The 12637-nt window shown below is 32.9% G+C and overlaps 1 protein-coding gene across 1 annotated transcript; it reads right to left on the bottom strand.

Moving 5' to 3' along the window:
- Positions 1–1070: 1070 nt before the first annotated feature.
- LOC111890131 (uncharacterized) lies at positions 1071–4120 on the bottom strand. Its single transcript, XM_023886282.1, has 6 exons — positions 3949–4120; positions 3815–3878; positions 2951–3770; positions 2485–2705; positions 1819–2304; positions 1071–1269 (listed from the first exon to the last, which is right to left on the bottom strand). Exons 1-6 carry the CDS (start codon positions 4118–4120, stop codon positions 1071–1073), a joined length of 1962 nt encoding a protein of 653 aa, XP_023742050.1.
- Between the last annotated feature and the right edge of the window lie 8517 nt (positions 4121–12637).

The raw sequence follows: 12637 nt of genomic DNA, 5'->3' as shown, positions 1-12637 counted from the left end.
TAAATAGATAATCAACACTTTTACCACACTTAATTATACCAAATGTGACAAATATTAGTCACACTCGAAAACTGAGATCATAGGTCACAATCAGCCACATGTATGGATTAAGATTGTCATACATTTTTTTATGAGAGACAGTAGATAAAAGTATCGTCAAATGAGTTAGTTCTCTGTGTGTCAATAACATGGTGCCTTTTTAGCCACATAACAGACAAAGTAGCTAAAAGGTGATACATATGGTCACACTAAATATTTGTGTGTTCATAGGGTGGTTCTGTACTAGTTGTATTTAGTTTATGCAAGAAATTAAAAGAAGTTAGTATTGGTTACTTATGGTCATTTACCTTTTATTATGTGTGTCAAAATATTATGAATTGGCTTTAAGAATAAACAAATATTGTGTGTGTAGGTAGCATTTAGTTACGTATACAACTATTATATGTGTTTATATGTAAATATAGTCATAAAAGAAAAATAATGTCTTATCGTTATAATTAGGGGTCGTTCATTGCCCATTTTGTCATCTATTCTTTTAATTGCACCAGATAATACACCATTAAAAATGAAAAGAATACAACTTATTTTAACAGAATATTATGATAAATAATGAAGTGAATACAACATAACTTGTTTAACATTGCATAACGAAAGTGCATTGCTATTACACGCAGTTTATGTTATAACATGTGTAACAATATAACAGTAAAAAACCGTAAAAAATATCTTTGAGTTATAAGAATATTACACCAAAATAGTTTGATGGTATAATATGGTAAAAAGACATTAAGTAAAGTACATCTTCATTTTTTGTCATTTTCTTATTCTCCACATAACGATATGCTCAAGTTTTGGCCTTTCCCTTCTACAAACAAAAAAATAAAGATCATTAAGTGTTAAAAGAAAGAAAAATATTATCGCTACAAATGTAATTCATGACATTAAGAAACACGTACCGTACGTATAAGAATACCGTGACAATCAATACGAAAATAATCATTTTCCTTCTGCAAGTCAAGTGTGTCTACACGTGGCAATATGTTATCATTATGAGGAACAATAGTACCAAATTATTCATCTACATCTTCATATGTATCTTTGTAATTTTTGGGAGGTGTCTTGAACACAATAGACATTTTTTGATCGAGTAGGTCTGTCACGTAAAATACTTGTTGTGCTTGTGAGGCCAATATGAAGGGATCACCTTTATGGCCTAATCTTTTTAGTTCAACTAGTGTGTATCCCAATTTATCCCTTTTTACCCCATTTCTATTGTCAACCCAGTCACACATGAAAATTAGAATTCTTTTAAAATGATAATCTAGTACCCATATCTCTTGTAAAACACCATAATAAGTGTTTTTGGCATATGTTACAACTTCTTTACTGATGTGTGTGTTAGTTGCAACAACACTAACCCCACTATTTTGGTAAACTCTACCTTCACGGGCTTTTATACGAAAAGTATATCCATTAATAGCATATACATGGTATTTAATAATGTTCTTATTGGGTCCATGTGAAATCCATCTCATTGCCTCTGTTATACTTTATCTACAGGCCCCTAACTCTCCCTCCACCTGAATTGTAATTAGATTATGAATTTAAGAAATCAAGACAAAAATAACAAAGAACACAACATATTTGAAAAGAATATACCTCCTTTCGTAACCAATGACCAAATGTTTTACTATGCTCTTGTTCTAGATGTGCCTTTCGTTTAGCAGGGTGTAGATGTTCCAAAAAATTCCATGTGTCGTCTGTCAATATGTTAATGTTAATATTATTATAAAAAAACATACATGTAAAAAAACTTACTTGATATATAGGAGTACTTCGGATGTATTTTGCAATACAAAGAAATGTGCTTTGTTGAATAGTTCTGCAAAAACTTCTACCGATTTAGCAGCTGATACAGGAGTACTATCCGCAATAGAGCTACTATCTACACTTTTATGAATTCCACAATTGTTATGATTGTCAGGTGGAATACCGACAGTAACCATCCTTTTAAGGAATTGACTAAAAAACTCAATTGTCTCTTCTGTAACATTCTCTTCTGCAATGCATCCTTCTGGTCTATTTTTGTTTCGAACGTACCCCTTAATAACCTTCATAAACCTTTCGAATGGGTACATCCATCTAAAGAATATTGGACCGCATAATTTTACTTCCCTAGTGAGATGAACGTTTAAATGAATCATCACATTAGAAAATGATGGTGGAAAGTGTTTCTCAAGAAGACATAAGGTTACACATAACTCCTCTTGCAACTTATCGAGCTCATCCACTATGATTTCTTTGCTACATATTGATTTCAAAAATAAACAAAACCTTGTGATAGCAACTCTGGTGGGTGGATGCATCATAGATCAAATTGCTATGGGAAAAAATTGTTGCATGAGCATGTGATAGTCATGTGATTTTATTCCGATCAACTTCCTATCCTTTAGACTCACCAAACTAGAAAAATTAGAGCAATACCTTTGAGGAACCTTTAAGTTGTATAAAGTCTCACATAATTTGTCTTTTTCCTCTTTTGTCAATGTACAACCTGCTGCGGGAAGTGTTGTGTTGTTCCCTTCTATCTGAGGATGCAGCTCTGGTTTTAAACCACAATGAACCAAATCCAATCGAGCTTTATAACCATCTTTCGTCTTCTCGGGAACGTTCAAAACAGTTCTTGTTAAACTCTCACCCACGTTCTTTTCCACATGCATAAAATCTATACAATGTGGAACCAAATTGTCGGGCAAATACCTTAGTTGTCTATACCATATATTGAATTTCTTCCAGTATGTATTATTTTGCTGGCCCACATCTGAAGTACCCAGTTGGTGTGATTTTCTGTTTTTTTATTCATCTTCCCACCTCTTCCACTTGTTGATTGTTAGATTTCTGCCTCCTTGCCCTTATTAACCTTTCCCTATTTATTAATTATAAATTTTACTCTGTTATATATTTCCTCCCCATTCATAGGTTCTGGAGAGGGTGAGAACTCTTGTTGTCCATTGAATTCCTTCTTTTGTCTTCTGGACGGGTGACCATACGGTAGAAATCTTCTATGACCAGCATAACCCTGCTTATTCGATTCAGAGAGTCTAATGCACTGTGTCTCTTCACCACACACAGCATAACCTTGAAAATCGTTGTATGGGCAACCACTTAATGTACCTAAAGTAGGATAATCATTAATAGTCCATAACACAACTGCGTGTAGTTTAAAATGCTCTTGTGCATATGCATCGTATGTTGCAACTCCAAAATCAAATAATAATTGCAGATTATCAATAAAAGGTGCTAGGAACACATCAATATTGTTTCCTGGTGTTCCCGAAATCAATAACGAAAGCATGATGAACTTTCTCTTCATACACAACCATGGTGGAAGGTTGTAAATGACAGTTAAAACAGACCAAACACTATGACTCCTATTTCCTCTATTCATATCAACCCCATCCGCCGAAATGCCTAGTCGCAAATTTCTTGGTTCGCAAGCAAGATCAGGATATTTGTCATCAATGGCAGCCCATGCTGGTGAATTAGCTGGGTGACTTAAAACGCCAACATCCACCTTTCTTTCTGTTGCGTTCCATGTTAAATCTTTTGTAGTTGTCTTAGATTGGGAAAGACGCTTGAAGCGTGGAATAATTGGGAAGTACCACAAACATTTTGCAGGAATATTGTTGTAAATTTTATTTTTTTGTTCATCAACCTTCCATCTTGATTTACCATAAGTAGGACATGCTGCCAAGTCTGTGTATTCGTTTCTGTGAATTATACAATTGTTGACACAGCATGTATCTTAGTATACCCTGAACCCATTGCCTTAAATGCTTTTTTCACCTCATATGTACTACTGTACATTTCGTTTCCTTCTAGTAACATGTTTTTTTTTTATCAAAACTAATAATTCAGTAAAGCACTTATCTGATACTCCATACTTACTCTTCAAGTTGAGTAGTTGAATGATTGCAGATAACTTTGTGAAATTATGACACCTTATGTATAGGGGCTTCTCGGCATCCTCTACAGCTTCAACCATCTCTACAGTTTCTGCAGCATCTATTGGCATTTCTGTGATCATGTTCGTGGAATCTACATCATTTGGTCTATCCATGTCAAAATTATGTTCATATACATAACTTGTTGGTGGTTCTTCTGTTTCTCCATGCTTATTCCAATTTGTGTATGTTTGATCAATTCCATTCCTGAATAGATGATCATCTACCACATCCACCGAATGAGATATGTGGTTTACACACTTAACACATTGACAGGGAATTCTTATCTTTTTTTGGTATCTGCAGGATCCATATGTTTAGAAATCTTGTAACTGTGCACTACATATTTGATAAATTCCGCAACACCTTTTACATAGATTTCTAATGTTCTGTATGCTCCCATCCAAGACTTATCCATATTCAGCTTACAATAGCGTCAACAAGCAATATACGTTTCCTGTTTACTGACCCATTTTAAGAAACAGTTGGTATTCATAAACAAAATAGATCACATTACTAATAAATCCAATATCTTGAAAGAAAAAAACTTGTTAACTCAAAATAAAATATAATTACACACATCATGACCCAACGAGATAACAAATATTCATATTATGAGGGTAATTGTTTTGTAATTTCCTATATTAATTAAATGTATTATTTGTACCTGTATGAATTTGATTTTGATGCATCACTTTCTGGTTGAAGAATAAATGTAGTTGCAGTGCCTTTGTAGTTATCAGATATTGAATCAATAGGTATTCATATTGTCTAATTTGGGATATTTACGCAATGAGTCTGGATGATCAGGGGCTAGTGGAGAAGTGATAAAAAAGTGGATGATCAGGGACATATCGAGACATTAAAAAAAAAGAAGTGTTGGTAATTGGGTTTGAACCCATGACACTCCAAAATATACCAATAATTACATTGACACTTACCAAGTGGGGTATCTGGCTGTTTGCAAATAATTGCTTTATGAAAAAAAAACAAAAACATTAACCAAAAGATAAAGGAATCTAGTAAAACTGATCTAATACAAAAACAGTTAGTAGGACCTCATTTGGTCATGTCCATAGTGTTGGTTGTGGTTTTGGACCTCATTTGGTCATGTCCATAGTGTTGGTTGTGGGTTTGGACCTCATTTGGTAATGTCCATGGTGTTGGTTGTGGGTTTGGACCTCTTTACATAATGTATGGGTATTGGTTGTAAGTTTGGACCTCATTAGGTCATGTACGGGTGTTGGTTATGGGTTTGGACTTCATTTGGTCATGCCCATAGTGTTGGTTGAGGGTTTGGACCTCATTTGGTAATGTCCATAGTGTTGGTTGTGGGTTTAGACCTCATTTGGTCATGTACATAATGTTGGTTGTGGGTTTGGACCTCATTTGGTAACGTCCATAGTGTTGGTTGTGGGTTTGGACCTCATTTGGTCATGTATGGGTGTTGGTTGTGGGTTTGGACCTCATTTGGTAATGTCCATAGTGTTGGTTGTGGGTTTGGACCTAATTTGGTAATGTCCGTAGTGTTGGTTGTAGGTTTGGACCTCTTTAGGTAATGTATGGGTGTTCGTGTGGGTTTGGACCTCATTAGGTCATGTGCGGGTGTTGGTTGTGGGTTTGGACTTCCTTTTGTCATGTCCATAGTGTTGGTTGTGGGTTTGGACCTCATTTGGTAATGTCCATAGTGTTGGTTGTGGGTTTGGACCTCATTTGGTAGTGTCTATAGTGTTGGTTGTGGGTTTGGACCTCTTTAGGTAATTTATGGGTGTTGGTTGTGGGTTTGGACCTCATTAGGTCATGTACGAGTTTTGGTTGTGGGTTTGGACATCATTTGGTCATGTCCATAGTGTTGGTTGTGGGTTTGGACCTCATTTGGTAATGTCCATAGTGTTGGTTGTGGGTTTGGACCTCATTTGGTCATGTATGGGTGTTGGTTGTGGGTTTGGACCTCATTTGGTCATGTATGGGTGTTGGTTGTGGGTTTGGACCTCATTAGGTCATGTACGGGTGTTGGTTGTGGGTTTGGACCTCTGTCGGTCATGTATGGGTCTTGGTTGTGGGTTTGGACCTCATAATGTCATGTACGGGTTGTAAGTGTGTAATACCATAGGATAGTCATTGGTTTATGGAGTTATGGCATATAAATTATTATTATAAATAATTACGCCTACTAGACCATATTATTATTTTTGTTATATAATAATATTTTTCCCTTGTATATTTAATTTTTTAACTTTATATATTTTTTATTTCAAATAGTCATAAATGTTTTTCCAAAAAATCAATTGTTAACATAGAAGGACCAAATATGTAATATTTATATTCTTACCAAATAAATCATACTAATTTTTGAAAAGGCAGGAGATGTTTCCAAACCACCATTTTTTCTTCTAATCGTGTGGGATTTCTATGAGATCAAAATTTGAAACACATTTGAATCTGTCAAACGAATTTAAACAAAAACTAATGAGAGGCAAACATTTTTTTGTATGGTTTTTGGGTTCCAAAACAAAGTGGGAATTCTTCATCTATCGCAACGCCAAAGCTATGAAGATCAATCCATCAGATGAAGGAAATCTCGGTAATTTTTAAGTAACATCCATCAATTTAGGACCTGTTAACTCATTTTAATATTTAATAGACTGTCATTTATTCCACCATTGTTTTGTTTAGTGTTTGGTTATATCCTAGAAGGATCATACTTCAATTCATCATTCATCAAACTTTCTAGTGTAAGTATATTGTTTGTGTACGTATAGTTTCAATGTTATTGATTGTATTGATCACGGATCATGCATAACACAAAGAATTTTGATTCTTCATATTGGTGTGCTTCTTGCACACCAACTGTTCGATGAAATGTTTATGTGAGCAATTGTCTGTAATATTATTTGTTCATACATTATCATTAAACTTATAAACAATCAAACTTATTTTCAATCTGTTTTGTCAACAGAAGAATCATGGAGGTTGACAAGGAACAACATGAGGATATCGCTGACTATAATACAGAATATGAGCTAGATGATGGAAACCAAGAATATGATTCGGATATAGAGAATGGTGAAAATAAAGGCATTCACTACAATAGCCAATCAGATTCGGAAGAAGAAATCCATAAAACAGTTCCTAAAAGATCATATAGGAAGAGGGGCATGACTCGATTGCCAAAACTGAAGACTGAATATGTCAATTCTGGTGGAAAAAAAACGTGTCAGGTTTGATGAATTCGGTAAGTTTACAACGAAGAATAATGCAGTCTTTGTTAGCTATTTGGGTGATCTTCTCCGCGAGAAGGTGCGATTAAGTTCACTTTGCTTGAAAAAAGTTAAACCGGAAATGAAGGACAAACTATGGGAAGAGATAACAGTAAATATTTTCTTCAATTTTTTAATCTGTATAACATAATATATGTAAAAATCAAGTTTTAAATACTAACATTCTCTTTGTTTTCTTTTAGCGCTATTTTGAGGTTCATGAAAGTGGAAAACAATTTGTGATGAATAGACTTGGTATTCTTCTACGGAATTTCAGAAGAAAATTGTATGCAAATTACATCAAACCACATCTAGGCAATACCAAAAAGCTTGAAAAAATCCCAGTTCGTTATCGTGCACTAATCACTGAACAAGATGATTGGATCAAATTTGTGACTTATACACAATCTCAAGTGTTTAATGTTAAAATCTTTTTTCAAAACTTATTCATTTATTTATCATAATCTGGGTTCTAAATGTTCGTGACAAATATGTTACTTTTATTTCACAGAATGTGTCACAAAGGACTATCAAAGCGAGAAAGATGTCAAAGTATGCTCATCGGATGAGACGAGGGGGGGGGGTATACAACTCTTAGGAGGAAGTTGGTAAGCTACATTAACTTCATATCATTTTATTTAACATGCTTTTGTTTCATATTCTTTATAATTTAATTTTTTTTCAAGATTGAAGAGAATGTGATTTCGAAGGTGGAAATGCCCCCAAGGTCAGTTATATGGTGTAAAGGGCGTGAAAGTAAAGGAGAATTTAAGGATGAAGATGTTAAAATCATGGCTGATAAACTAGTAACTTCACTACACTTTTCTTTTTCTTTTACTTTAAATATTTTAATCATTATTATTAAGACAATAATTATTAATTTTTTGTTTGGTAGATGGAACGTGAGAAGCAGATAAAAGAAGGACAAGTAAATGTTGAACCAGGAACGGATGCCATGACCTTAGTTTTTGGCAAGGAAAAGGGCGGATTTTCAAAAGGTGTCGGCACGGGAGTCACTTACAACAGATATTTCAATGTTCCTCACAGCAAAGGATCATCTAAGGAAGAAATTAAAGATCTTAAAATTGCACTGCATAATGGAAAACTTGAGCTTAAGAAAAAAGATGCTGAACTCAAGGCTTTGTCTAAAAAGGTTAGTGAACAAGATCAAACACTAAAGCTAGTTTTGGCTCATCTTAATGAAAAAGGAGCTGACTTTCCAAATCTGTCTCATACAATTGTATGTAATCTTATTGAAAATATCTGTTGTCAATGTTAGTTCTAAATTTCATTTCTTTTAAACATTTTTTCCTGTTTCTTTATATTTTCTAGGGTATTTCAAGTGAAAAGATTATACAAAGTAATGAAACGTCTCCTATTAGTCTCAAAACCAATGAACCTTCAGAACCTGTAACATCAGTATGTTATCGTCTTATTAGATCATGGTTGATATATATATATATATATATATATATATATATATATATATATATATATATATATATATATATATATATTTGTTTGATACTGATTTCTAATTTTTCATGTTGGACTTTATATTATGTAGGTTATTCCAAAAACCAACAAAAAACCTGTTCAAACGAAATCTGCAACTGCAGCACCCGATGCAAAATTGATTTCCATGAAATCTGCAACAGTAGTATATACTAATTTTACAGTTTTCAATACTTTTATTTCATCTTTTTTATTAAAATATATGTTTAAATATGTCTTAAATCTTGATATTAGGGAAATACAAAAACCACCAACAAAACTGTTGAGTCTAAGACTACCACTATCAATCATGACATACCAAAAGTTTCACCAAATAATCTCATTCTCCAGGTCAGTGTTTTTTTACATGATGAATATACATTTCTGTTTTTTTTCCAGATTATAACATTACTTGTCATTGTAGCCAATCAAGTGTAATCTATCATATCCGTATAAAAGGAACATCGTTGCTCGCTGTACTATTCACTTATCATCAGAAAGACAATTCATTCATGGAGTTGCTCTATAAGATGATTGTTGTAAAGTTTCCATTGATGAAGTGGTTGTAAAAACTGCATTTCTACCCCATCAAACTGGAGAATTCAAATTAGTTGAGGATGCATATAAAAGTTTTGTTCCATGGCCAAAATACCTTGTGCAAACCGAGTTAGAGGTTTGTTTCAATATGTCCAATACTTTTTGCATTAAACTTTATTTTCTTCATAAAGTACTATACTAAGTTTATGATGAATTAATTTTATTGGTTTCAATGTTGTTGTTATAGGTACCAGAAATCATATCACATGAAAAATCAACAAAAAGGAAACCAACTTACATATCATTTGATGCCCTTCTGAAGAAGACAAGGAGCAATACAAACAAAATGAATGTCTGGCTAGTTATGTCTAGGTTTTGGTTTATGATGTGTTTGATTTTTTAACTGTTATATAAATTCTTTAAATTACGAAAATTTTCCTTGCTTTGATATTTTAATTAGGAATGTAATGTATATATGGATTTCGATTTCAATTATTATTAATATAAAATTATGAATTTTGTTTGTGTTTCATATTGTTGTGTTTCGTTACTTTAATTTAAAGTATTTTCATGTGTCTAAAATGTATAAAAAGTAATAGTAAATAGTAAGTTATAGTGGCTGTAGTATGATTTTTGCCATGTTATATACATTTTTAATGTCTCTAAAAATATACAATGGTTACTTTACATCAATTTGTAACGTGGGGCTAAATGGTTAACAATAGTCATAATATACAAGAATTATGAGACTACAATTGATTTAAAGTGATGTTTATTAAAAAAATTGTCACTAAGTTAAACAATAACAACATGGAAAACAATATATGTGGCAAATAAATACCATAATTGATTGTTGTTGAGACTAAATACTAGCAAATCGTCACATAGATCATTAACTATATGTGTCCATTTACTGAACACGGACATGTTTACCGTAAATTATATGTGTCTAAAATATACCCAATAGTCTTAATACGATACCGAATTGTCCTTAATTTTAACAAAATGTGTGACTTTATAATACTTATGATTTTAATTCACTTCTTCGTTTGTCTCTATACGTTAGGTTATAGTCACAAACGTTGATTGTTTTTTGTGACTAATAATTAGCAATTCGTCATATATGAAAGTAAAGTACTTGTGGCCATTTAGCAAACATGATCACACTCACCATAATTAAAAGTTTACAAAAGATACCCAATAGTCTTAATAAAATTAAATTGTGTGACCATATGTAAGAAAACAACTACACTAAAACATCATGAATGTCGCATTTTGGTGATATACAGTTACAACGTTAAATAAATATGTGTGACTAATAACTGTTTAACGCTACAATATTGGATATTTAAGAAACAAAATTCCGTACACATTTGCTACACTTTTATACTACGGCCACATGTTTTCATAGCATACAGACACTACATTTTAAAGTGACTATGAGACCCATACGATGGTGTCACCTTCCGTCACACTTCCAGTGAAAAAAATAAAATGTCACTATACGCATATAGTCACACTTTTTTGGTGTGACTGTAAGTCATTTTTCTTGTAGCGGTACTGTGTTTTTCTGGGCTACAATCTCTTATCTTGGTCTTCCAAACGTCAACATACTGTATCTCGGTCCAGTGAAAAAGATGAATACTGTGAAGTAGCGAATGTTGTTGCTGAAATGTGTTGGATTTGCAATCTGCTTCTTGGCTTTCATTACTATCTTCAAAGGGCTACTCTTATTTATTGTGATAACATAAGTGCAGTATACATGTCTGCCAACCCAGTTCAGCATCAACAGATCAAGCATATTGAGATTGATCTGTATTTCGTTCACGATAAAGTTGCAACAGATTATATCTGTGTCGTACATGTGTCACCATCTTCTTAATATGCTGACATTTTCACTAAGAGTCTTCCATCACCTCTTTTTCTAGAGATTCGGTCCAGCTTGACCGTTCGGTATTCCCCTCCCGTTTGCATTGCGGGGGGTTGTTAGCAGATCATTATTTATGTATTCTTGTATTATTTTCCAGTGTTATAAAGCCTATTTGTATTCCGATCAAACTTTACTGCTTCGATATGAGATTCTACTTTCACATTGGAAGGTGAGTTTGTGGCAGTGAAGAACAAATTGGCAGTGGCGTTTTCTCGCACCAGTGAGAAGCTTCTAGATCGATGTTGAGCTTTTGTTTGCGATGAAGAAAAAGGGAAGGCAATTTTCTTTTTAGGTCGCTGAGTACAATGAGAATAGTCCTCATACAAAACGACACCTCAACTTATTTTACAAAAATTATATTTTATATTTAAAAACGAAAATTAAAAGTAAAATCCTTAAGTGGTATGTTGCTTAAAAAAAACCAAGGTTATAAATAACGTAATGCGTGACTTGGCGGCAATGTCAAACCTCTAACTTTTCTGAGTCTTAGTGAGCCACGTCATTTGTAAGACGTAACTTAAGACGACAATTTGTATACAATTAATATTTTTATATGTATTTTCAATTATTATTCTATTTTATACACATATATGAGTTAAGGTGACGTTTTGGTAAAGTTTGGCGGCAAAGATAAGCTTTGGAGCCATGGCGAGCCATGAAGGAGCCATGACGAATTTTTCAGAACTTTGAAAAAAACTTACAAAGGACAAGTCTTTCTTATGGTTACCCGTTAAAGCTAAAATAAATAAATAAATAAATAAATAATAATAATAATAATAATAATAATAATAATAATTTACTGTCGGTGTAACCATTACTAAACACATCCTGTATTTTATAACAAGTTTACCAACTGTTTCCTAACGGAATTCAAAAGTTTTACCAATATATATTTGTGAAATTAAATTGTAAATTTGTTGATTTTTGTCGGTAATCCATTGGTATACTGTAACGGATTACCGACATAATGCATTTTGTTGTTAAGCTGTGGAAATACCGTCACTACAACCCTTATAATTAAGTTTTCTTATTTCGTCGGGAATCGGTTGTTATTCCGTCGCTTTTTCCGATGGATTTTTTCCGTCGCTAAAATTCTATCCAAAATACCCTTTTTTTTAGTAGTAATTAATTATAGTAAGTAATTTGAAAGTTTCAAATTAATATTAATATAATAAAACATAATTATCTATCATTAATTTTTTTAATAATAAGTTCAATATAAGAACGTATATATAGATTATTAGACGATATATAATAAGCTTCTTTAAAGAGTTTCACGTCACGTGACTTTAACTTTTGCATTCCATAGTGATTTTGACCGGTTTTCCTCTTAATAAAAATATTACTTTTATTTGTTATATTTGTTATACTAGTTTGTTTTGCCGCCTTTGGCCGTCACTTGGGGTGTAAAT

The sequence above is a fragment of the Lactuca sativa genome, chromosome 6 (assembly GCF_002870075.4).
Source record: "Lactuca sativa cultivar Salinas chromosome 6, Lsat_Salinas_v11, whole genome shotgun sequence".
NCBI lineage: Eukaryota > Viridiplantae > Streptophyta > Magnoliopsida > Asterales > Asteraceae > Lactuca > Lactuca sativa.
Note: the sequence above shows the minus strand (reverse complement) of the source record. Positions and strands in the feature narration are given on the sequence as shown.

Bases quoted from the DNA above. Each gene is read 5' to 3' on its own strand.
- LOC111890131 (XM_023886282.1), bottom strand. From the start codon at position 4,120: ATGGATAGACCAAATGATGTAGATTCCACGAACATGATCACAGAAATG. The intron at 3,879-3,948 runs GTAAGTATGGAG...ACATGTTACTAG, and splicing joins TCAACTACTCAACTTGAAGA to AAGGAAACGAAATGTACAGT. The intron at 3,771-3,814 runs GTATACTAAGAT...TATAATTCACAG, and splicing joins TTTAAGGCAATGGGTTCAGG to AAACGAATACACAGACTTGG.